General features: G+C 49.9%; 1 protein-coding gene across 1 annotated transcript in view; it reads right to left on the bottom strand.

The window, feature by feature from the left end:
- The window catches only part of tg (thyroglobulin), a gene marked incomplete at both ends in the record, with an annotated part of 70,234 nt that overhangs the window by 32,742 nt on the left and 11,727 nt on the right, over positions 1 to 25,765 (bottom strand). The window contains 21 exons of the mRNA XM_079569533.1: positions 3,770 to 3,976; positions 4,054 to 4,159; positions 5,281 to 5,384; positions 7,894 to 7,998; positions 8,403 to 8,567; positions 10,031 to 10,177; positions 10,258 to 10,422; positions 10,928 to 10,999; positions 11,385 to 11,532; positions 13,376 to 13,503; positions 15,003 to 15,191; positions 15,268 to 15,327; positions 16,542 to 16,653; positions 16,973 to 17,067; positions 18,167 to 18,238; positions 18,322 to 18,426; positions 18,688 to 18,903; positions 19,476 to 19,514; positions 20,205 to 20,530; positions 21,634 to 22,309; positions 23,946 to 24,101. Of these exons, the coding sequence (XP_079425659.1) occupies positions 3,770 to 3,976; positions 4,054 to 4,159; positions 5,281 to 5,384; positions 7,894 to 7,998; positions 8,403 to 8,567; positions 10,031 to 10,177; positions 10,258 to 10,422; positions 10,928 to 10,999; positions 11,385 to 11,532; positions 13,376 to 13,503; positions 15,003 to 15,191; positions 15,268 to 15,327; positions 16,542 to 16,653; positions 16,973 to 17,067; positions 18,167 to 18,238; positions 18,322 to 18,426; positions 18,688 to 18,903; positions 19,476 to 19,514; positions 20,205 to 20,530; positions 21,634 to 22,309; positions 23,946 to 24,101 (3,393 nt within the window). The remainder of the gene's footprint in view (positions 1 to 3,769; positions 3,977 to 4,053; positions 4,160 to 5,280; positions 5,385 to 7,893; positions 7,999 to 8,402; positions 8,568 to 10,030; positions 10,178 to 10,257; positions 10,423 to 10,927; positions 11,000 to 11,384; positions 11,533 to 13,375; positions 13,504 to 15,002; positions 15,192 to 15,267; positions 15,328 to 16,541; positions 16,654 to 16,972; positions 17,068 to 18,166; positions 18,239 to 18,321; positions 18,427 to 18,687; positions 18,904 to 19,475; positions 19,515 to 20,204; positions 20,531 to 21,633; positions 22,310 to 23,945; positions 24,102 to 25,765) is intronic.

The raw sequence follows: 25,765 nt of genomic DNA, 5'->3' as shown, positions 1-25,765 counted from the left end.
TGACCTGAGTTGATGAAGTTCTGACCTGAGTTGATGAAGTTCTGACCTGAGTTGATGAAGTTCTGACCTGAGTTGATGAAGTTCTGACCTGAGATGATGAAGTTCTGACCTGAGATGATGAAGTTCTGACCTGAGTTGATGAAGTTCTGACCTGAGTTGATGAAGTTCTGACCTGAGATGATGAAGTTCTGACCTGAGTTGATGAGGCTCTGACCTGAGTTGATGAAGTTCTGACCTGAGTTGATGAGGCTCTGACCTGAGTTTATGAAGTTCTGACCTGAGTTGATGAAGTTCTGACCTGAGATGATGAAGTTCTGACCTGAGATGATGAAGTTCTGACCTGAGATGATGAAGTTCTGACCTGAGATGATGAAGTTCTGACCTGAGTTGATGAAGTTCTGACCTGAGATGATGAAGTTCTGACCTGAGTTGATGAAGTTCTGACCTGAGTTAATGAAGTTCTGACCTGAGTTGATGAAGTTCTGACCTGAGTTGATGAAGTTCTGACCTGAGTTGATGAAGTTCTGACCTGAGATGATGAAGTTCTGACCTGAGTTGATGAAGTTCTGACCTGAGTTGATGAAGTTCTGACCTGAGTTGATGAAGTTCTGACCTGAGTTGAAGTTCTGACCTGAGATGAAGTTCTGACCTGAGTTGAGGCTCTGACCTGAGTTGATGAAGTTCTGACCTGAGTTGATGAGGTTCTGACCTGAGTTGATGAAGTTCTGACCTGAGTTGATGAAGTTCTGACCTGAGTTGATGAAGTTCTGACCTGAGTTGATGAAGTTCTGACCTGAGTTGATGAAGTTCTGACCTGAGTTGATGAGGTTCTGACCTGAGATGATGAAGTTCTGACCTGAGATGATGAAGTTCTGACCTGAGATGATGAAGTTCTGACCTGAGTTGATGAAGTTCTGACCTGAGTTGATGAAGTTCTGACCTGAGTTGATGAAGTTCTGACCTGAGTTTATGAAGTTCTGACCTGAGTTGATGAAGTTCTGACCTGAGTTGATGAAGTTCTGACCTGAGTTGATGAAGTTCTGACCTGAGTTGATGAGGTTCTGACCTGAGATGATGAAGTTCTGACCTGAGATGATGAAGTTCTGACCTGAGATGATGAAGTTCTGACCTGAGTTGATGAAGTTCTGACCTGAGTTGATGAGGTTCTGACCTGAGTTGATGAAGTTCTGACCTGAGTTGAAGCTCTGACCTGAGTTGATGAAGTTCTGACCTGAGTTGATGAAGTTCTGACCTGAGTTGATGAAGTTCTGACCTGAGTTGATGAAGTTCTGACCTGAGTGGATGAAGTTCTGACCTGAGATGATGAAGTTCTGACCTGAGTTGATGAAGTTCTGACCTGAGTTGATGAAGTTCTGACCTGAGATGATGAAGTTCTGACCTGAGTTGATGAAGTTCTGACCTGAGATGATGAAGTTCTGACCTGAGATGATGAAGTTCTGACCTGAGTTGATGAAGTTCTGACCTGAGATGATGAAGTTCTGACCTGAGTTGAAGCTCTGACCTGAGATGATGAAGTTCTGACCAGAGATGATGAAGTTCTGACCTGAGTTGATGAAGTTCTGACCTGAGTTAATGAAGTTCTGACCTGAGTTGATGAAGTTCTGACCTGAGTTAATGAAGTTCTGACCTGAGTTGATGAAGTTCTGACCTGAGTTGATGAAGTTCTGACCTGAGTTGATGAAGTTCTGACCTGAGTTGATGAAGTTCTGACCTGAGTTGATGAAGTTCTGACCTGAGTTGATGAAGTTCTGACCTGAGTTGAAGTTCTGACCTGAGATGATGAAGTTCTGACCTGAGTTGATGAAGTTCTGACCTGAGATGATGAAGTTCTGACCTGAGTTGATGAAGTTCTGACCTGAGTTGATGAAGTTCTGACCTGAGTTGAAGTTCTGACCTGAGATGATGAAGTTCTGACCTGAGTTGATGAAGTTCTGACCTGAGTTGATGAAGTTCTGACCTGAGTTGATGAAGTTCTGACCTGAGATGATGAAGTTCTGACCTGAGTTGATGAAGTTCTGACCTGAGTGGATGAAGTTCTGACCTGAGTTGAGGTTCTGACCTGAGATGAAGTTCTGACCTGAGTGGATGAAGTTCTGACCTGAGTTGATGAAGTTCTGACCTGAGTTGATGAAGTTCTGACCTGAGTGGATGAAGTTCTGACCTGAGATGATGAAGTTCTGACCTGAGTTGATGAAGTTCTGACCTGAGATGATGAAGTTCTGACCTGAGTTGAAGTTCTGACCTGAGTGGATGAAGTTCTGACCTGAGATGATGAAGTTCTGACCTGAGATGATGAAGTTCTGACCTGAGATGATGAGGTTCTGACCTGAGATGATGAAGTTCTGACCTGAGTTGATGAAGTTCTGACCTGAGTTGATGAAGTTCTGACCTGAGTTGATGAAGTTCTGACCTGAGTTGATGAGGTTCTGACCTGAGTTGATGAAGTTCTGACCTGAGTTGATGAAGTTCTGACCTGAGTTGATGAAGTTCTGACCTGAGTTGATGAAGTTCTGACCTGAGTTGATGAAGTTCTGACCTGAGTTGATGAAGTTCTGACCTGAGTTGATGAAGTTCTGACCTGAGTTGATGAAGTTCTGACCTGAGTTGATGAAGTTCTGACCTGAGTTGATGAAGTTCTGACCTGAGTTGATGAAGCTCTGACCTGAGTTGATGAAGTTCTGACCTGAGTTGATGAAGCTCTGACCTGAGTTGATGAAGTTCTGACCTGAGATGATGAAGTTCTGACCTGAGTGGATGAAGTTCTGACCTGAGTTGATGAAGTTCTGACCTGAGATGATGAAGTTCTGACCTGAGATGATGAAGCTCTGACCTGAGTTGAAGTTCTGACCTGAGATGATGAAGTTCTGACCTGAGATGATGAAGTTCTGACCTGAGTTGATGAAGTTCTGACCTGAGATGATGAAGTTCTGACCTGAGATGATGAAGTTCTGACCTGAGTTGATGAAGTTCTGGCCTGAGTTGATGAAGTTCTGACCTGAGATGATGAAGCTCTGACCTGAGTTGATGAAGTTCTGACCTGAGTTGATGAAGTTCTGACCTGAGATGATGAAGTTCTGACCTGAGTTGATGAAGTTCTGACCTGAGATGATGAAGCTCTGACCTGAGTTGATGAAGTTCTGACCTGAGTGGATGAAGTTCTGACCTGAGTTGATGAAGTTCTGACCTGAGTTGATGAAGTTCTGACCTGAGTTGATGAAGTTCTGACCTGAGATGATGAAGTTCTGACCTGAGATGATGAAGTTCTGACCTGAGATGATGAGGCTCTGACCTGAGTTGATGAAGTTCTGACCTGAGTGGATGAAGTTCTGACCTGAGTTGATGAAGTTCTGACCTGAGATGATGAAGTTCTGACCTGAGATGATGAGGCTCTGACCTGAGATGATGAGGCTCTGACCTGAGATGATGAGGCTCTGACCTGAGTGGATGAAGTTCTGACCTGAGTTGATGAAGTTCTGACCTGAGTTGATGAAGTTCTGACCTGAGATGATGAAGTTCTGACCTGAGATGATGAAGTTCTGACCTGAGTTGATGAGGCTCTGACCTGAGTTGATGAAGTTCTGACCTGAGTTGATGAAGTTCTGACCTGAGTGGATGAAGTTCTGACCTGAGATGATGAAGTTCTGACCTGAGTTGATGAAGTTCTGACCTGAGTTGATGAAGTTCTGACCTGAGATGATGAAGTTCTGACCTGAGATGATGAAGTTCTGACCTGAGTTGAGGCTCTGACCTGAGTTGATGAGGTTCTGGTGGAGCACGAAGCCTTCACAGCAGGGGTCTCTTCTGCACGCGCTCAGACAGAAGCGCTGCACGTCGGACGGAGCGCTCTGATTGGCTGAGAACACCTGGGTGCGGTACACGCCTGACTCCGCCCTCCTGAGGCTCACGGTCTCCGAGGTCGAGTACTCGGACTTGGACCCGGACTGGTACCGGTCTCCTGTAGGAGCGGACACAGACCAGCAGGGGGCGTTAGGAGCACAAAGAGACGGAACCAGGAAGCAAAGTGAACCGTACCTGTCTTCCTGAACACCTGTCGGCCTGAAGCTCCGCCCCTCACCTTCAGGGAGCAGCGCAGCCCGGACGAAAGCTCCGCCTCCGGATTACCCAGAAACCCTTTGGTCTGAGACGACACAAGTAAACGTCAGATCACACATCTGCAGAACGTCAGGAGCAGAACCTCCTTGTGCAGTCTGGGTTCTATCAGGTCATTTCTGGACCTTCTATTGCCTGGTCTGAAAACCACTCACTGACAGTCTTTGAGCCAAGACAATGTGGAGGATAAAAGAGCTTCAGTTTCATCGTTTAACTCTAGAACATGTGTGAGATGTTCCTGATCATGTTTCTCTGATGGCCTGGGTGTTTCTCCTACAGGCTCATGTTTCCATAGTGATGAAGGTTGGGGAGGGTCAGTGTATTTATTCATTTCTTTGCTCCTGTGTCTCTGAGGAACACAGAGTTATTTATATGTAGTTTCTCTCTCCTGAAGGACACTGAGCTTCACCACAGAAGTCTCACACATCCAGGAAGAACTTTACACCTTCATTATCACATTTTTTAGGAATTTTTAGAGAGAAAAAAATAAAAAAAATACTGGAAAAATAGAAAAAAAAATCCTAATTTTCCAGTAATTTTGGATCATTTGTATCTGGTCTCATGATGCTTCTCTTTCATGTGGACATGACACAGTTTGATATAAAAGACTCACATGTGTCATGTTTTTCATGTTTTGATTTTGATCTTTTCTTTTTACGGGTGGATAATCTCGGGTAAAATCACCCGGCGTTAGTGACGGAGTTATGAATCTGGGCGAGAGTGTTCGAGGGTTTAAACCTTCATTGTAGCCGTATTTGTCCTGTCGGGTTAGGGTTAGTTTATCCTGATTGAAACTCTGACAAAGTAGAGGCAGAAGTAAAGCACAGTTTCACTTGATCATTTTTAAATTGACCAATAATTATTTAAATTGTTTGTATCTTTTAGAAGTGGCAGCGCAATTGCACATTTTCATCCATTCATCTTCTTCCTCTTGTCCATTCGTGGGGGCAGCCACGAAATACACCAGACCGAAGTGGGCGGAGTTATGTGTGGGCGGGGCTATTTGTGGGCAGAGTTATGTGTGGGCGCCGTCATGTGTGGGCGGAGCCATGTGTGGGAGCGGAGCCATGTGTGGGCGGAGCTATGTGTGGGCGCCGTCATGTGTGGGCGGAGTCATGTGTGGGCGGAGCCATGTGTGGGCGGAGCTACCTGCAGAGCGACGGTGCACTCTGTGTTCTCGGGGCTCGTGTCGTACATCTCACACTGTCCGCTCAACAGCGCCACATGGTGACAGGAGGCGTCCAGCGCACACTCTGTGGAAACAGGAGAGTCAGACCCGGACTAAACCAGGACTAAACCAGGACTAAACCTGGACTAAACCAGGTCTAAACCAGGACTAAACAGGGACTAAACCAGGACTAAACCAGGACTAAACAGGGACTAAACCAGGACTAAACCAGGACTAAACAGGGACTAAACCAGGACTAAACCTGGACTAAACCAGGTCTAAACCAGGACTAAACAGGGACTAAACCAGGACTAAACCAGGACTAAACCTGGACTAAACAGGGACTAAACCAGGACTAAACCAGGACTAAACCAGGACTAAACCAGGACTAAACCAGGACTAAACCAGGTCTAAACCAGGACTAAACCAGGACTAAACCAGGACTAAACCAGGACTAAACCAGAACTAAACCAGAACTAAACCAGGTCTAAACCAGGACTAAACCAGGACTAAACCAGGACTAAACCAGGACTAAACCAGGACTAAACCAGGTCTAAACCAGGACTAAACCAGGACTAAACCAGGACTAAACCAGGACTAAACCAGAACTAAACCAGAACTAAACCAGGACTAAACCAGGTCTAAACCAGGACTAAACCAGGACTAAACCAGGACTAAACCAGGACTAAACCAGAACTAAACCAGAACTAAACCAGGTCTAAACCAGGACTAAACCAGGACTAAACCAGGACTAAACCAGGACTAAACCAGGACTAAACCAGAACTAAACCAGAACTAAACCAGGACTAAACCAGGTCTAAACCGGGACTAAACCAGGTCTAAACCAGGACTAAACCAGGACTAAACCAGGACTAAACCAGGACTAAACCAGGACTAAACCAGGGCTAAACCAGGACTAAACCAGGACTAAACCAGGACTAAACCAGGGCTAAACCAGGACTAAACCGGGACTAAACCGGGACTAAACCGGGACTAAACCAGGACTAAACCAGGACTAAACCAGGACTAAACCAGGACTAAACCAGGACTAAACCAGGACTAAACCAGGTCTAAACCAGGTCTAAACCAGGACTAAACCAGGACTAAACCAGAACTAAACCAGGTCTAAACCAGGACTAAACCAAGACTAAACCAGGTCTAAACCAGGACTAAACCAGGACTAAACCAGGACTAAACCAGGTCTAAACCAGGACTAAACCAGGACTAAACCAGGTCTAAACCAGGTCTAAACCAGGACTAAACCAGGACTAAACCAGGACTAAACCAGGACTAAACCAGGACTAAACCAGGACTAAACCAGGTCTAAACCAGGACTAAACAGGGACTAAACCAGGACTAAACCAGGACTAAACCAGGTCTAAACCAGGACTAAACAGGGACTAAACCAGGACTAAACCAGGACTAAACCTGGACTAAACAGGGACTAAACCAGGACTAAACCAGGACTAAACCAGGACTAAACCAGGACTAAACCAGGACTAAACCAGGTCTAAACCAGGACTAAACCAGGACTAAACCAGGACTAAACCAGAACTAAACCAGAACTAAACCAGGTCTAAACCAGGACTAAACCAGGACTAAACCAGGACTAAACCAGGACTAAACCAGGACTAAACCAGGACTAAACCAGGGCTAAACCAGGACTAAACCAGGACTAAACCAGGACTAAACCAGGGCTAAACCAGGACTAAACCAGGACTAAACCGGGACTAAACCGGGACTAAACCAGGACTAAACCAGGTCTAAACCAGGACTAAACCAGGACTAAACCAGGACTAAACCAGGACTAAACCAGGACTAAACCAGGACTAAACCAGGTCTAAACCAGGACTAAACCAGGTCTAAACCAGGACTAAACCCGGTCTAAACCAGGACTAAACCAGGTCTAAACCAGGACTAAACCAGGACTAAACCAGGACTAAACCAGGTCTAAACCCGGTCTAAACCAGGACTAAACCAGGTCTAAACCAGGACTAAACCAGGTCTAAACCAGGACTAAACCAGGTCTAAACCAGGACTAAACCAGGACTAAACCAGGTCTAAACCAGGACTAAACCAGGACTAAACCAGAACTAAACCAGAACTAAACCAGGACTAAACCAGGTCTAAACCAGGACTAAACCAGGACTAAACCAGGTCTAAACCAGGTCTAAACCAGGACTAAACCAGGACTAAACCAGGACTAAACCAGGACTAAACCAGGACTAAACCAGAACTAAACCAGGACTAAACCAGGACTAAACCAGGACTAAACCAGGACTAAACCAGGACTAAACCAGGTCTAAACCCGGTCTAAACCAGGACTAAACCAGGTCTAAACCAGGACTAAACCAGGTCTAAACCAGGACTAAACCAGGTCTAAACCAGGACTAAACCAGGACTAAACCAGGTCTAAACCAGGACTAAACCAGGACTAAACCAGGACTAAACCAGGACTAAACCAGGACTAAACCAGGTCTAAACCAGGACTAAACCAGGACTAAACCAGGACTAAACCAGGACTAAACCAGGACTAAACCAGGACTAAACCAGGACTGAACCAGGACTAAACCGGGACTAAACCGGGCCCGTACCTCGCAGGCAGCTGGTCCGATCCGCCGCCACCGTCCGGAGGATCCGCGAGTCCTCGGACCCGAACAGGACCTGGGACTCGGGCAGGAGCTGGAAGTTACTCAGAGCTGGAACAAGAACAACAAGAAAACACAGATATACCTGAAACCCGGCCCCGCCCTCTGTCACCGAGGGGCGGGGCATAGATCAGATCACATCCAATTACATTTACTGAACCACTTCTATCTCCAGCGACGGGGAACGGGTCACTCTGCTCTGATTGGTCACCTGTGCTCTGATTGGTCACCTGTGCTCTGCTCTGATTGGTCCCCTGTGCTCTGCTCTGATTGGTCGCCTGTGCTCTGCTCTGATTGGTCACCTGTGCTCTGCTCTGATTGGTCACCTGTGCTGTGCTCTGATTGGTCACCTGTGCTCTGATTGGTCACCTGTGCTCTGATTGGTCACCTCTGCTCTGATTGGTCACCTGTGCTCTGCTCTGATTGGTCCCCTGTGCTCTGCTCTGATTGGTCACCTGTGCACTCCTTGTCGGTCAGCGGCGTCTCGCTGTTGGTCCACGGAAGCCCCGCCCCCGCTTTAGTGACACACCCCCAGGTCCCGGACAGGAAGTCGGGCTGAGCGGGCAGGAAGTCACCTGACTCTGAGCACCGCCCCCCGCGGCGTTGGCACGGCGACCGACCTGGAGACAGACACAGATCCGTGACTCTGACTCCGCTGATCTTCGTCTGGACGTCTCAATCTTCCACCGGGTCTTGCATTTTCATATTCTTGACCTGTAATTGACCCATACAAACAGTAGAGGGCAGCCTCGACACCAACATGGCCTGCATTAAGTTTTGTTCCATCATATTTTATTATATTTATATTTTAACTTAACCAATGTTTTCTGTTAATAATTATTCCTTTTTCCTCATGGGTTCATAAAACAGCGACAAAAACTGACACTAACGTTTTGTCAATCTGAGAAACAACCAGAAAAAGTGACCAAAATAACAACATGAACTTTAAACTATAATTCATACTGTGACAGGTGAATGTTATTTAGCATTAGCATTAGCATGTCACTCGGACGACACTTTTAGACGCTAATTTGTGTCTAAAATAAACTATACACAGGTCTGTATTAATGATTTCTAACCAGGCTTTGGCTCCTCCCCTAAACGTGGTCGATGATTAACAACAGCTGAAAACATCTGAATCGTTCATAATTTTAGATGTTTGGTGGCTAATGCTAACGGCTATAGGGGAAATACACTGAGGAGGCTAATGTAGCCTGAATACCGGACTAGCTTCTTTGCTAACTGTCCGCATGCGTAAAGATTGAATGGCGCTTCTACTTTTTATTTCTATGATACTAGCATAAAAGAATATTAGCACATTAGCACATTAGCACATTAGCACATTAGCACATTAGCACATTAGAACATTAGCACATTAGCACATTAGCACATTAGCATATTAGCACATTAGCACATTAGCACATTAGCATATTAGCACATTAGCACATTAGCACATTAGCACATTAGCAAATTAGCACATTAGTACATTAGCACATTAGCACATTAGCATATTAGCACATTAGCACATTAGCACATTAGCACATTAGCATATTAGCACATTAGCACATTAGCATATTAGCACATTAGCACATTAGCATATTAGCACATTAGCACATTAGCATATTAGCATATTAGCACATTAGCACATTAGCACATTAGCACATTAGCACATTAGCATATGGACTTAATTGAGCTCATGATGAATTAATTGTATCACTGAAATGAAATAAATGTCAACAGTTTTGTCTTGACAATGGAAGAGGAAGAAGCATTAATTACCCTTTGGGAATATTGTTGCTTTACCCAAATCTAAGCCTACTAAACAAAACCAGTTCTGTTCATTACCCATGAAAAGTGTCTAAAACTTGATAACAAAAGCTAGGAAGAGGCTTAGATGACTTTTGTAGGTCTTAGCTTTCAAATGAGCCGTGACTCTGGCCTGTAGGCTGTGAACTCTCAGGTCCAGAAGCTTTAGATTTGGGTAAAGCTGGAGAGAATGTGCTCTGTTACAGCTGGGGTTCAGTCATAGGGTTAGGGTTCAGACTCAGACGTTTGACTTTTATTGGATGAATATCTGACTCACAGTGACGGACAGAGGACGATCCAACCGCGGAGGAGGAGCCTCGGGGACATGTGACGCAGGAGCCCCGCCCATCCTGCTCCTGATAGGTTCCTGAAGGACAGAGGAGACACGCCCCCGAGCTGGAGAACGTCCCGCGAGGACAGAGGACTGAGGACAGAGACCACAGAGTTTAGTCATTCACACGGAATCCCCCCGACAACACTGAAACAGCGCCCCCTAAGACTCACCGCAGAACTGCCCGTCGGCGCTGAGCCCGAATCCCACCGCACAGCCGAACCTGGGCGTCGTCACGGTGACCAGGCTGAGCCGGGAGGCGGAGCCGTGTGACATCATCAGGCGAGCCAGAGCGTCACGTGCGGCCTCCACGTAACGGGTCCGGTTCAGGAACACGCCTGGACCAATCACAGGCCGGGTCAGGGAGAGCACAGAGAGACACGCCCACATCACCATGACAACAAAAGAGAGAGACACGCCCACACTGCCACGACGACAGAGAGAGAGACACGCCCACGTCATCACGACAACAGAGAAGAGAGACACGCCCACATCATCACGACAACAACAGGGAGAGAGACACGCCCACATCATCACGACAACAACAGGGAGAGAGACACGCCCACACCACCACAACAATAACAGAGAGACACGCCCACATCACCACGACGACAACAGAGAGAGAGACACGCCCACACCACCACGACAACAACAGAGAGAGAGACACGCCCACATTACCATGACAACAACAGAGAAGAGAGAGACACGCCCACACCATCATGACAACAGAGAGAGACACGCCCACATTACCACAACAATAACAGAGAGACACGCCCACATCATCACGACGACAACAGAGAGAGAGACACGCCCACATAACCACGACAACAACACGCCACTCACCTGACTCCGCCCTCTTCACGCTGGCTGATCCCACAGAGTAATCGGACTTGGACGCGGTCGAGTATTCTTCTCCTGAGAAACGGGACAATCATTACTCAGGAGAACACAAAATACTTTAAATACTAGTAACAAAACAAAATACTAAAATAATAGTTTTGCTCTGCGTTTTTCGAGCGTAAATGTTTTAGTGACGCTGTGATGTTTTGTTTCATTGCAAACCCAGTAAGTCTTTCACTTTTACTCAAAGTCTCCTTATCCCGTGGGCGATGTCAGTAACTTAGAAGAGTGTTTTTGCAGAGTTTTAAGTTAAAAATACGACTAAAACATTCCTAAATTACAAAAATAAAATCACTAAAATGAACTGTTCCTTTGAAATCATGAACAGTTCCGTTTCATCTTCTCTTTGAGCTGAAATCATTCTCAGGACTCGTGCGTGAGCGTCTGGGATGCGGCTCACCCGGGGTGTGGAGGTCCGGCAGGTCCTCAGGGCTGAGCTGGGACAGGTCCAGAGTCCACCTCAGCTCCAGCTTCACAGAGTCTTCCTCACAGCGAAGGTTCACCGAGGAGTCATCGCAGAGAGAGAGTGGAGAGGCAGAGACCGGTGCCTGAGGAAAACCACACACTTAATATAACCAACAAAACACTATCAGAGAGAGAGAGGAGAGGCAGAGACCGGTGCCTGAGGAAAACCACACACTTAATAGAACCAACAAAACACTATCAGAGAGAGAGTGGAGAGGCAGAGACCGGTGCCTGAGGAAACCCACACACTTAATATAACCAACAAAACACTATCAGAGAGAGAGTGGAGAGGCAGAGACCGGTGCCTGAGGAAAACCACACACTTAATATAACCAACAAAACACTATCAGAGAGAGAGAGTGGAGAGGCAGAGACCGGTGCCTGAGGAAAACCACACACTTAATAGAACCAACAAAACACTATCAGAGAGAGAGTGGAGAGGCAGAGACCGGTGCCTGAGGAAACCCACACATTTAATATAACCAACAAAACACTATCAGAGAGAGAGTGGAGAGGCAGAGACCGGTGCCTGAGGAAAACCACACACTTAATATAACCAACAAAACACTATCAGAGAGAGAGAGTGGAGAGGCAGAGACCGGTGCCTGAGGAAAACCACACACTTAATAGAACCAACAAAACACTATCAGAGAGAGAGTGGAGAGGCAGAGACCGGTGCCTGAGGAAACCCACACATTTAATATAACCAACAAAACACTATCAGAGAGAGAGTGGAGAGGCAGAGACCGGTGCCTGAGGAAAACCACACACTTAATATAACCAACAAAACACTATCACAGAGAGAGAGAGAGTGGAGAGGCAGAGACCGGTGCCTGAGGAAACCACACACTTAATATAACCAACAAAACACTATCAGAGAGAGAGTGGAGAGGCAGAGACCGGTGCCTGAGGAAAACCAGCAACACACTTAATATAACCAACAAAACACTATCAGAGAGAGAGAGGAGAGGCAGAGACCGGTGCCTGAGGAAACCCACACACTTAATATAACCAACAAAACACTATCAGAGAGAGAGTGGAGAGGCAGAGACCGGTGCCTGAGGGAAACCAGCAACACACTTAATATAACCAACAAAACACTATCACAGAGAGAGAGAGGAGAGGCAGAGACCGGTGCCTGAGGAAAACCAACAACACACTTAATATAACCAACAAAACACTATCAGAGAGAGAGTGGAGAGGCAGAGACCGGTGCCTGAGGAAAACCAGCCACACACTTAATATAACCAACAAAACACTATCACAGAGAGAGAGAGGAGAGGCAGAGACCGGTGCCTGAGGAAAACCAGCCACACACTTAATATAACCAACAAAACACTATCAGAGAGAGAGAGGAGAGGCAGAGACCGGTGCCTGAGGAAAACTACACACTTAATATAACCAACAAAACACTATCACAGAGAGAGAGGAGAGGCAGAGACCGGTGCCTGAGGAAACCCACACACTTAATATAACCAACAAAACACTATCAGAGAGAGAGAGAGGAGAGGCAGAGACCGGTGCCTGAGGGAAACCACACACTTAATATAACCAACAAAACACTATCAGAGAGAGAGTGGAGAGGCAGAGACCGGCGCCTGAGGAAAACCAACAACACACTTAATATAACCAACAAAACACTATCAGAGAGAGAGAGGAGAGGCAGAGACCGGTGCCTGAGGGAAACCACACACTTAATATAACCAACAAAACACTATCAGAGAGAGAGTGGAGAGGCAGAGACCGGTGCCTGAGGGAAACCACACACTTAATATAACCAACAAAACACTATCAGAGAGAGAGAGTGGAGAGGCAGAGACCGGTGCCTGAGGAAAACCACACACTTAATATAACCAACAAAACACTATCCCAGTCCTGAGTTCTCGAGTTAAAGGAAGTGAAGGAGCTTTACAGATAAATACAGACCTGAGCAGCACAGAGCCCCCTGCTGGACAGAGCCGGCAGCAGCAGCGACGCCACAGAACCAGAGTCAGAGCAGGACTGGAACCAGGACCAGGACTGGGACCAGGACCAGGTCTGAAGAGGCTGAGGGACTGAGAGAGAGAGAGAGTCAGACCAGGACCAGGACTGAGACCAGGACCAGGACTGAGACCAGGACCAGGACTGGGACCAGGACCAGGTCTGCAGAGGCTGAGGGACTGAGAGAGAGAGAGAGTCAGACCAGGACTGGGACCAGGACCAGGACTGAGACCAGGACCAGGTCTGCAGAGGCTGAGGGACTGAGAGAGAGAGAGAGAGTCAGACCAGGACCAGGACTGAGACCAGGACCAAGACCAGGACTGAGACCAGGACCAGGACTGAGACCAGGAGCAGGACTGAGACCAGGACCAAGACCAGGACTGAGACCAGGACCAGGACTGAGACCAGGACCAGGTCTGCAGAGGCTGAGGGACTGAGAGAGAGAGAGAGTCAGACCAGGACTGGGACCAGGACCAGGACTGAGACCAGGACTGGGACCAGGACCAGGACTGGGACCAGGACCAGGTCTGCAGAGGCTGAGGGACTGAGAGAGAGAGAGAGAGTCAGACCAGGACCAGGACTGAGACCAGGACCAGGACCAGGACCAGGACCAGGACTGAGACCAGGACTGAGACCAGGACCAGGACTGAGACCAGGACCAGGACCAGGACTGAGACCAGGACTGAGACCAGGACCAGGACTGGGACCAGGACCAGGTCTGCAGAGGCTGAGGGACTGAGAGAGAGAGCGTCAGACCAGGACCAGGACCAGGACCGGGACTGAGACCAGGACCAGGACTGAGACCAGGACTGGGACCAGGACCAGGACTGGGACCAGGACCAGGTCTGGGATTGAGACCAGGACCAGGTCTGCAAAGGCTGAGGGACTGAGACAGAGAGAGTCAGACCAGGACCAGGACCAGGACTGAGATGAGACAGTCAGAGTCTCTGATGTTGAGACCCTTGGGTTCTGTCGGGGCATTTTATTCCACTTTTTACCATTTATTCCTTTTGATTTGGCCTAATTTCAGTTTGAACTATAAAAATCACACGTTTTCTGCTCCGATCAGAAGAAACTTCAGATAATGTAGAATGTATGATTTTAGAAACATATTTATATAATATATCTATAATGAAGTGAATGGGGCTGAAAAAGCCCCCAAAAGGGATAATCAGGCAGAATATTTACAAGTAAAGGAGAGTAAAGGAGCCACAAAGGGCTAATACACAGCCTCACTAGTATGCGGCCTCATTAGTATGCGGCCTCATTAGTATGCGGCCTCACTAGTATGCGGCCTCATTAGTATGCGGCCTCATTAGTATGCGGCCTCACTAGTATGCGGCCTAATTAGTATGCGGCCTCATTAGTATGCGGCCTCATTAGTATGCGGCCTCATTAGTATGCGGCCTCATTAGTATGCGGCCTCATTAGTATGCGGCCTCATTAGTATGCATCCTCATTAGTATGCGGCCTCATTAGTATGCGGCCTCATTAGTATGCATCCTCATTAGTATGCATCCTCATTAGTATGCGGCCTCATTAGTATGCGGCCTCATTAATATGCGTGACTCACTCTGACAGGCCCGTGGACTGGGTTCGGTTCCGCTCCAGGACTTCGTCTGGACGTCGCACAGGAAGCGGTCGACAGGAAGTGCATTGTGGTAACCGTGGGAACAGACGAGGTCACAGCGCTGGTTACCGTCGGCGACCGGGCCGCACCGCAAAGCCCCATGGGAAACATCTGGGACACGGCACCGAGGACCTGAAGGAGAGCAGGTCCAGAGAGGTCAGAGTCGAGGAGGAGCGTCTTCATGAAGCAAAGCAGCAGCAGTACTCACGCTCACAGCCAGAGGGCGCTGTCCCGGGCACAGACTCACACTGACTGGACGGTCCAGGACCTGAACAAAGCAGGAGTTAAACCCAGAGTCTGTCCACCCTCGTCACTACATCAGCCCACACAATAGATGGTTTTCCGTTCCCATGATCCTCTGCGCCGCCATTTTGTGTGGCGTTCGACAATGTTTATGCACGACTCGCATGCACATTTAATGAATAATTGTGTCTATGACGGCTGTTCTGTAGTCGCTAATGTGTTTTTTTCACTCACAATGAGCCATGTGATGGGTCGGCTAACATAATCATGGTAGGCCAGAGCGTGCACTTAAACTTGTCCATTGAACCAAACACACAGCCGTCATGTGAGCTGTTAAACAATGAGGAATGGCTGTATTTATAACGTGTATCAGCGCCAATCTGTGCTGTGTTTACCTCCTGATGAACCAAGAGAGTAACAGCGACCGACTCACGCTCTTCCCCGGCCGCCTCGCGCTCTCGCCAAGTCTCACACGGCCTGTGGTTCCTCCGTGATTTGTCCGAGTCTCATCTCTCTGCTAGCTGCTAACTGTACCTGGTTTGCGTTTGGCAGCGGCATGAAATAAAGAAAGTCTACTATGAGCTCATCGTAGACTTGCTTTATTTCATGCAAGCAGCTAGCCCCGCTGTCAAATCTGTTTGATGACACTTTTTCTCTTTTATCTGTCAGATAAAAGAATGACAGACCCTGGCAAAACCAAGACATGAGACTCAGACACAGCGGAATAAGCACAGGCTGCCCCGTAAAGTCAGACCCGACACCCGGGACGAGCGGTCGGCGCCATAGTTTAAATCTCTCGTACGAAGGTTTTTATGTTTCTGTTCCTTAGTGATGAATTACTTTAGGGATATTGAGACATTTTCTCTTCGTGGTGTCGGGATCAGCCCCACACAACACAGGTGTGAGCACTATTTCTTCACCATATTATCAATGATCCGTAAAACACAAACAATTAGACCCCAGACACACAAGATGGCGCCGTATGGAACTGTGCGGGAGTGTGACGTCAATGGAAAACTATCTGTAGTCCACTGTGTCCACCCTCGTCACTATAGTCCACTGTGTCCACCCTCGTCACTATAGTCCACTGTGTCCACCCTCGTCACTATAGTCCACTGTGTCCACCCTCGTCACTACAGTCCACTGTGTCCACCCTCGTCACTAGAGTCAATAGTATAATGTAGGACACGAGTGGACACGCCTCTAATAACGTCTTAAACCAGAATAAACAAAGCGTACATGTGGGCTGTCCTCCAGGGGGCGCTGTGGGCTCCTGCAGTCTCTCTCCAGTGTCGGGGTTCACGCACACGGCTGTAGCGCCCTCTGTCTGCAGTGGAGAGAAGCGGCCGTCCTGCAGACGCACAAAGTGGAGCAGTAATAATAAAGTGAAGACAGTTTCTGTAATTTACCCGACGTTTGCTTCGGAAACAGCGGATCATTTACATATTTGACTCTCATCACAGATCAGACTCTGTAACTCTGGGACACACTCACAGAAACTGAAAAGTTCTGAAGAAACGACCCTTTAAAGGTTTATAAAAGAGTCGACCTGAGCTGACACCAAACTGTGTCCCGTTAGCTTTAGCATTAGCACTAGCATTAGCCTCAGCGGTCCGATCACAAGATGGCGTCAGGTCCGATCTAGAGTTTATTACAGAGCTTTGACTCACCTGTTCACACTGCGGCCTGTAGGGGGCGGACACCGGACCTCTCAGCCAATCAGAGAGCAGCGTCTGAGCGCGGGCTCGCTCACAGCGACTCGCACCTGCAAACAGACAAGCAGGTGACCTCTGGGTGACCTCTGGGTGACCTGTGGGTGACCTCTGGGTGACCTCTGGGCCACCTCTGGGTGACCTCTGGGCCACCTCTGGGCCACCTCTGGGTGACCTCTGGGCCACCTCTGGGCCACCTCTGGGTGACCTCTGGGCCACCTCTGGGCCACCTCTGGGTGACCTCTGGGTGACCTGTGGGCGACCTTTGACCCTACAGACGGGGATGTGTTTGGAGAGTTTTCTTTGTTTGAGTTTCAGAGACAGAATCTCATCTTTTTTCCAAGGCCCGACTTTAGACACAGTTCAATGAATGCCTTTAAAGGGACTAGATGCAAGTTGGTCATGTTATACTCACTGCTGCCACCTCAGGTCAGACGTGTAACTGCAGCTTCTATATTAAGCTGGTGCATGACTTCTTTCTGAGTGACAGTGCAGGATTTCAGAGGCAGTTTGATGAACAGGTCTGAGCTCAGTCTACACATGAGGACACAGAGGAACATGTGGGGGAGGAACATACATCATTTTAACATTTGTAAACTCCGTATAGTCCCTTTAATGACACAAGGAAACCCTGAATAAGGACGAATAACTTTAAACTTACTTTACAACGTTATTGTAGATTAGTCAGGAAGTTGTTAGTTCTTGTTTTTGCTGAGTGCATTTACACGACCGACGCTGTTTTAGGAACCGTTTTTTCTTTTAGAGAATTCGTTTTCACTGAATTAATGATTAATTATGTTTTAATCAGATTCTTTTGCTCTGATCACTTCTCTGCATTTGTGACTTTTTCTCCTTGAGCTTCACGACGTCGTCACAGAAACGTTTTCACTTCACAGACGTTAAACTCTCTCAGACGAAGCTCATCAGTTATTCATGAAATCCATGTGTTTATGTCGGAACAATATCAACAATAATAGTAATAATATGTTCTTATAGTTCTGGATATTTGTACTTCCTGGATGAGATGATCTACTGTGATCCAGGAGATCTTCAGTGTTTGTTTGAATCCACACTGTTCCTCAGATCTTCTCAGATCATTTCTTTGTAACTGAAAGAATCTGTTTTTGTGATGAAGTAAAAGTGTTTCCTCACATCGCGGCGCTCGGCGGTTGGTCAGAGATCCAGGAACGAAGCGCCCGCCGTCGTCCACGCACCAGCACTGACCTGCAGGGGGCGACAGAGGGTCAGAGGTCACGTCACCATGACAACACCCCCTCATGTCAAGAGAGTGCAGGGGCGGGGCTTACCTGTGCTGAGGTCACACTGGGCGGGGATCCAGTGTCCGTGGGCGTCGCACTGAGGACTGAAGGTCTTAAAGCTCTGCTTGTGCGGCGCCACCAGCTGTTCATACACTGGAACAACAACAGAAACTGCTCAGGACCAGATGTTTCTCCTACAGAAACCCCTCAGGACCAGATGTTTCTCCACAGTGAGGTCCACCACATGTTCTCACTGATAACTTTACTCAGAACCTCTGAAGCAGCTCGTTTGTTCAGGCTGAGTTAGTTTAGTTTAGTTATGGTTAGGGTTAGTTATGGTTAGGGTTAGTTATGGTTAGGGTTAGTTATGGTTATGGTTAGGGTTAGTTGTTAGTGTTTAGTGTTTGCTCTGACCTGACGCGGCGGCCAATCGCAGCGCCGTCGCCGTGTTGTCTCCGAGCAGCTGCAGCAGCGGAGGCTCTGATTGGCCGATCTCGGTGGTGAAGCGGACGCCTTTGGCCAATAGGAAGCCGAGGCCCAGGGGGAAGTGGGAGGAGTTAGAGAGCGACGCCAGTGACATCACGTCCTGTTTGAAGGCGGAGACTTCGGCCAACACCGCGGCACACGGACCTGGAATCAGCACACGTTAAGAACACGCTAAGAACACGCTAAGAACACGCTAAGAACACGTTAAGAACACGCTAAGAACACGTTAAGAACACGCTAAGAACACGCTAAGAACACGCTAAGAACACGTTAAGAACACGCTAAGAACACGCTAAGAACACGTTAAGAACACGCTAAGAACACACTAAGAACACGCTAAGAACACGCTAAGAACACGCTAAGAACACGTTAAGAACACGCTAAGAACACGCTAAGAACACGCTAAGAACACGTTAAGAACACGCTAAGAACACGTTAAGAACACGCTAAGAACACACTAAGAACACGCTAAGAACACGTTAAGAACACGCTAAGAACACGTTAAGAACACGCTAAGAACACACTAAGAACACGCTAAGAACACGTTAAGAACACGCTAAGAACACGTTAAGAACACGCTAAGAACACGCTAAGAACACGCTAAGAACACGCTAAGAACACGCTAAGAACACGTTAAGAACACGCTAAGAACACGTTAAGAACACGCTAAGAACACGCTCCGTCACAAATCTGTGAGCGAAACACCAGAGTCTCACCTGACGGAGCAACAGGGAGAGACGGCGCCCCCTGGGGACCTGCCACACAAACACACAGAGGTGAAAACCTTTTCACAATGATCCGTTTATCTGCCATGTCAACGACGATCACACATGTTCTAATCCGATATCAGAGTAACTGAGTAATCAGAGTAACTGAGTAACTGAGTAACTGAGTAACTGAGTAACTGAGTAACTGAGTAATCAGATTACCAATAATCAGATGTGATGAGTTTAGATTCACTTCAGAGAACTCTGAGTTCTGCCTGAGTCGGGATCGACTCTGGTCAAATGTATTTGTGGTCTGAGCCACAAATATCCAGAAATTCAAATGGAAGCCCAGGAGTCATGATCACGAGGACTCTCATGAGCAACAAACCACTGTAAATGCAGATGTTTGTAGATGTTTGTAGATGCAGATGTTTGTAAATGCAGATGTTTGTAGATGCAGATGTTTGTAGATGCAGATGTTTGTAGATGTAGATGTTTGTAAATGCAGATGTTTGCAGATGTTTGTAAATGCAGATGTTTGCAGATGCAGATGTTTGTAGATGCAGATGTTTGTAGATGCAGATGTTTGTAAATGCAGATGTTTGTAGATGCAGATGTTTGCAGATGCAGATGTTTGTAGATGCAGATGTTTGTAGATGTTTGCCCTCAGCTCTACATTGTGTTGTGTTGTATGTGTATTGTGTGTTATTGTGTTCTGGTGTAATGCCTGATCCTCACAGTGGGGGGCGCTGTCGGCCGTGCTCCTCCCCTCTTCATCCACACAGAAACAGGCTCCGCCCACACACTGCAGAGGCAGGAAGTGTCCGTCCGCCGAGCATGCTGGGACGTGTAGTTCTGCTCCCGCAGACAGCGCCCCCTTCAGTCTGAGCGCGGCGCTCCTCTGACGCTCACAGGGGGAGGGGCATCGAGAGGGCCGGCCCCGCCTCCGGCTGCCCTCCACCTCTCGACCGTCCGGCTCAGCGCACCAGCACGACTCCCCGAGGCACTGCACCGAGGAGAAGAGCCCGGAGGAGGCGCAGCGAGGGACGAAGTCTGAGGAGAACCTGAGGTCTGAGGAGAACCTGAGGTCTGAGGAGAACCTGAGGTCTGAGGAGGAGCAGGAGGAGAGCAGAGGAGCCAACGCCTGAGGAGAGAGAGGAGAGACATGAGGCAACACCGCAGAGCCACAGAGGAGAGACATGAGGCAACACTGCAGAGCCACAGAGGAGAGACATGAGGCCTGAGGAGAACCTGAGGTCTGAGGAGGAGCAGGAGGAGAGCAGAGGAGCCAACGCCTGAGGAGAGAGAGGAGAGACATGAGGCAACACCGCAGAGCCACAGAGGAGAGACTGAGGTCTGAGGAGCAGGAGGAGGAGGAGAGCAGAGGAGCCAACGCCTGAGGAGAGACATGAGGAGAGACATGAGGCAACACCGCAGAGCCACAGAGGAGAGACTCAGGTCTGAGGAGAACCTGAGGTCTGAGGAGGAGCAGGAGGAGAGCAGAGGAGCCAACGCCTGAGGAGAGAGAGGAGAGACATGAGGAGAGCCACAGAGGAGAGACAGAGGAGAGACTCAGGTCTGAGGAGAACCTGAGGTCTGAGGAGCAGGAGGAGAGCAGAGGAGCCAACGCCTGAGGAGACAGAGGAGAGACATGAGGCAACACCGCAGAGCCACAGAGGAGAGACATGAGGAGAGACATGAGGAGAGACATGAGGTCTGAGGAGCAGGAGGAGAGCAGAGGAGCCAACGCCTGAGGAGAGAGAGGAGAGACATGAGGCAACACAGCAGAGCCACAGAGGAGAGACTCAGGTCTGAGGAGCAGGAGGAGCAGGAGGAGCAGGAGGAGCAGGAGGAGCAGGAGGAGCAGGAGGAGAGCAGAGGAGCCAACGCCTGAGGAGAGAGAGGAGAGACATGAGGAGAGACATGAGGAGAGACATGAGGAGAGCCACAGAGGAGAGACATGAGGTCTGAGGAGGAGCAGGAGGAGAGCAGAGGAGCCAACGCCTGAGGAGAGAGAGGAGAGACATGAGGAGAGACATGAGGAGAGACATGAGGCAACACCGCAGAGCCACAGAGGAGAGACATGAGTCAAAGAACCAGAGCCACATAATTATACAGGATCCCTCTGAGCCGATGACCCCCCCTCCCCCCCTGAAGTGTTTCTGACCTCTTTGATGGACAGCCGTGGGTCCCGCCCCCTCTGCCCCCCCCCTCCCCCCCCGAAGTGTTTCTGACCTCTTTGATGGACAGCCGTGGGTCCCGCCCCCTCAGCGCCTCCTTCAGCGCCGCCTGGACTCCCCGATCCTCCAGGAGGCGCTCCAGGACCCTGGCTTGCTCCGCGTTTGTGCGAGTGACTCCAGGCTCCGCCCCCCTCAGCACCGCGGCGCCCGTAAAGTTCCCGTCGGCCACCGCCGCCAGGAACCGCCCCCCGAACAGGTTCTTCAGGAAACGCTCCGGCGCCGAGCGGGAGAGCGCGGAGAGGGCGGAGTCTACGCTCTCAAACAGGCCGTCCAACGTCTGCACCGCGGGCCGGAGCAGGGTCTGAGGGTCGGTCTGAACCGGGACCAGCTCAGACAGGGTCCGGAGCAGGGCGGGGCACAGAGGGGGCGGGGACAGAGGGGGCGGGGACAGAGAGGGCGGGGACAGAGGGGGCGGGGACAGAGGGGGCGGGGACAGAGGGGGCGGGGACAGAGGGGGCGGGGACAGAGAGGGCGGGGACAGAGGGGGCGGGGACAGAGGGGGCGGGGACAGAGGGGGCGGGGACAGAGGGGGCGGGGACAGAGCAGGAGAGAAGAGTCTGAGCAGAGCAGAGCGGCGCTGGGACACACACGACGAGCCCGAGCCTGGAAAACAACAGAAACAGTCAGACGCCTCCAAGCTAGACTAGTTAGTCTCCAACTAACCAGTCTCCAACTAACCAGTCTCCAACTAACCAGTCTCCAACTAACCAGTCTCCCACTAACCAGTCTCCAACCAGTCTCCAACTAACCAGTCTCCAACTAACTAGTCTCCAACTAACCAGTCTCCATATAACTAGTTTACAACTACCTAGTGTATAACCAAATAGTCTACAACAAACTAGTGTAACCCGAGTACCTTTACCTTTTATAGGTACTCGGGTTGGTAAAGGTACTCGGGTTGGTAAAGGTACTCGGGTTGGTAAAGGTACTCGGGTTGGTAAAGGTACTCGGGTTGGTAAAGGTACTCGGGTTAGTAAAGGTACTCGGGTTGGTAAAGGTACTCGGGTTAGTAAAGGTACTCGGGTTGGTAAAGGTACTCGGGTTGGTAAAGGTACTCGGGTTAGTAAAGGTACTCGGGTTGGTAAAGGTACTCGGGTTAGTAAAGGTACTCGGGTTGGTAAAGGTACTCGGGTTAGTAAAGGTACTCGGGTTGGTAAAGGTACTCGGGTTGGTAAAGGTACTCGGGTTAGTAAAGGTACTCGGGTTGGTAAAGGTACTCGGGTTGGTAAAGGTACTCGGGTTAGTAAAGGTACTCGGGTTGGTAAAGGTACTCGGGTTAGTAAAGGTACTCGGGTTAGTAAAGGTACTCGGGTTGGTAAAGGTACTCGGGTTGGTAAAGGTACTCGGGTTGGTAAAGGTACTCTGGTTGGTAAAGGTACTCGGGTTGGTAAAGGTACTCGGGTTGGTAAAGGTACTCGGGTTGGTAAAGGTACTCGGGTTAGTAAAGGTACTCGGGTTGGTAAAGGTACTCGGGTTAGTAAAGGTACTCGGGTTGGTAAAGGTACTCGGGTTGGTAAAGGTACTCGGGTTGGTAAAGGTACTCGGGTTGGTAAAGGTACTCGGGTTAGTAAAGGTACTCGGGTTGGTAAAGGTACTCGGGTTAGTAAAGGTACTCGGGTTGGTAAAGGTACTCGGGTTAGTAAAGGTACTCGGGTTGGTAAAGGTACTCGGGTTGGTAAAGGTACTCGGGTTGGTAAAGGTACTCGGGTTGGTAAAGGTACTCGGGTTGGTAAAGGTACTCGGGTTGGTAAAGGTACTCGGGTTGGTAAAGGTACTCGGGTTGGTAAAGGTACTCGGGTTAGTAAAGGTACTCGGGTTGGTAAAGGTACTCTGGTTGGTAAAGGTACTCGGGTTGGTAAAGGTACTCGGGTTGGTAAAGGTACTCGGGTTGGTAAAGGTACTCGGGTTGGTAAAGGTACTCGGGTTAGTAAAGGTACTCGGGTTGGTAAAGGTACTCGGGTTGGTAAAGGTACTCGGGTTAGTAAAGGTACTCGGGTTAGTAAAGGTACTCGGGTTGGTAAAGGTACTCGGGTTGGTAAAGGTACTCGGGTTGGTAAAGGTACTCGGGTTAGTAAAAACTAGTTTCCACCTGGTTCAGCCTGAGAGTTTAAAATGGCCGACAAAGACCACGCCTTCCCTTTGTTCCCACCAGGTGGTGCAGGTTAACTGATGGTTAGTGTTAACTAACCCCCCCCCCCCCCCCAGACCCAGGTTACTAAAGGTTAACCCTCTGACTCACCGCAGCTGACTGAGGCCCTGGGGCCCCGAGTGCCCGGGACCTCTCGGCCCTCGTGGTCCACACACCAGCACAGCGCCCCCTGCAGGCACTGAGTGGGACTGAAGGACCCGTCGGCTTCACAGGAGGCTCCGGGGACAGACTCACAGCGGGACGGGCCTGAGACACAAGAGTCAGTGTGTTAGGACTCAGTACTGCCCCCTGCTGGAGGAGACCCTCACACAGGACACAGTGCTGCCCCTGCTGGAGGAGACCCTCACACAGGACACAGTGCTGCCCCTGCTGGAGGAGACCCTCACACAGGACACAGTGCTGCCCCTGCTGGAGGAGACCCTCACACAGGACACAGTGCTGCTGGAGGAGACCCTCACACAGGACACAGTGCTGCTGGAGGAGACCCTCACACAGGACACAGTGCTGCAGGAGGAGACCCTCACACAGGACACAGTGCTGCTCCTGCAGGAGGAGACCCTCACACAGGACACAGTGCTGCCCCTGCAGGAGGAGACCCTCACACAGGACACAGTGCTGCCCCTGCAGGAGGAGACCCTCACACAGGACTCAGTGCTGCAGGAGGAGACCCTCACACAGGACACAGTACTGCCCCTGCTGGAGGAGACCCTCACACAGGACACAGTGCTGCCCCTGCTGGAGGAGACCCTCACACAGGACACAGTGCTGCCCCTGCTGGAGGAGACCCTCACACAGGACACAGTGCTGCCCCTGCAGGAGGAGACCCTCACACAGGACACAGTGCTGCCCCTGCTGGAGGAGACCCTCACACAGGACACAGTGCTGCCCCTGCTGGAGGAGACCCTCACACAGGACACAGTGCTGCCCCTGCTGGAGGAGACCCTCACACAGGACACAGTGCTGCTGGAGGAGACCCTCACACAGGACACAGTGCTGCCCCTGCTGGAGGAGACCCTCACACAGGACACAGTGCTGCTCCTGCAGGAGGAGACCCTCACACAGGACACAGTGCTGCCCCTGCTGGAGGAGACCCTCACACAGGACACAGTGCTGCTCCTGCAGGAGGAGACCCTCACACAGGACACAGTGCTGCCCCCTGCTGGAGGAGACCCTCACACAGGACACAGTGCTGCCCCTGCTGGAGGAGAACCTCACACAGGACACAGTGCTGCCTCCTGCTGGAGGAGACCCTCACACAGGACACAGTGCTGCCCCTGCTGGAGGAGAACCTCACACAGGACTCAGTGCTGCCCCTGCTGGAGGAGAACCTCACACAGGACACAGTGCTGCCCCTGCTGGAGGAGACCCTCACACAGGACACAGTACTGCCCCCTGCTGGAGGAGACCCTCACACAGGACACAGTGCTGCCCCTGCTGGAGGAGAACCTCACACAGGACACAGTGCTGCCTCCTGCTGGAGGAGAACCTCACACAGGACACAGTGCTGCCCCTGCTGGAGGAGACCCTCACACAGGACACAGTGCTGCCCCTGCTGGAGGAGACCCTCACACAGGACACAGTGCTGCTGGAGGAGACCCTCACACAGGACACAGTGCTGCTGGAGGAGAACCTCACACAGGACACAGTGCTGCCCCCTGCTGGAGGAGACCCTCACACAGGACACAGTACTGCCCCTGCAGGAGGAGAACCTCACACAGGACACAGTGCTGCCCCTGCAGGAGGAGAACCTCACACAGGACACAGTGCTGCTCCTGCAGGAGGAGAACCTCACACAGGACACAGTGCTGCCCCTGCTGGAGGAGAACCTCACACAGGACACAGTGCTGCTCCTGCAGGAGGAGACCCTCACACAGGACACAGTGCTGCTCCTGCTGGAGGAGAACCTCACA

The sequence above is a fragment of the Gobius niger genome (genome assembly GCF_951799975.1).
Source record: "Gobius niger genome assembly, chromosome: 13".
NCBI lineage: Eukaryota > Metazoa > Chordata > Actinopteri > Gobiiformes > Gobiidae > Gobius > Gobius niger.
This window is presented reverse-complemented; position numbering and strand designations above follow the sequence as displayed.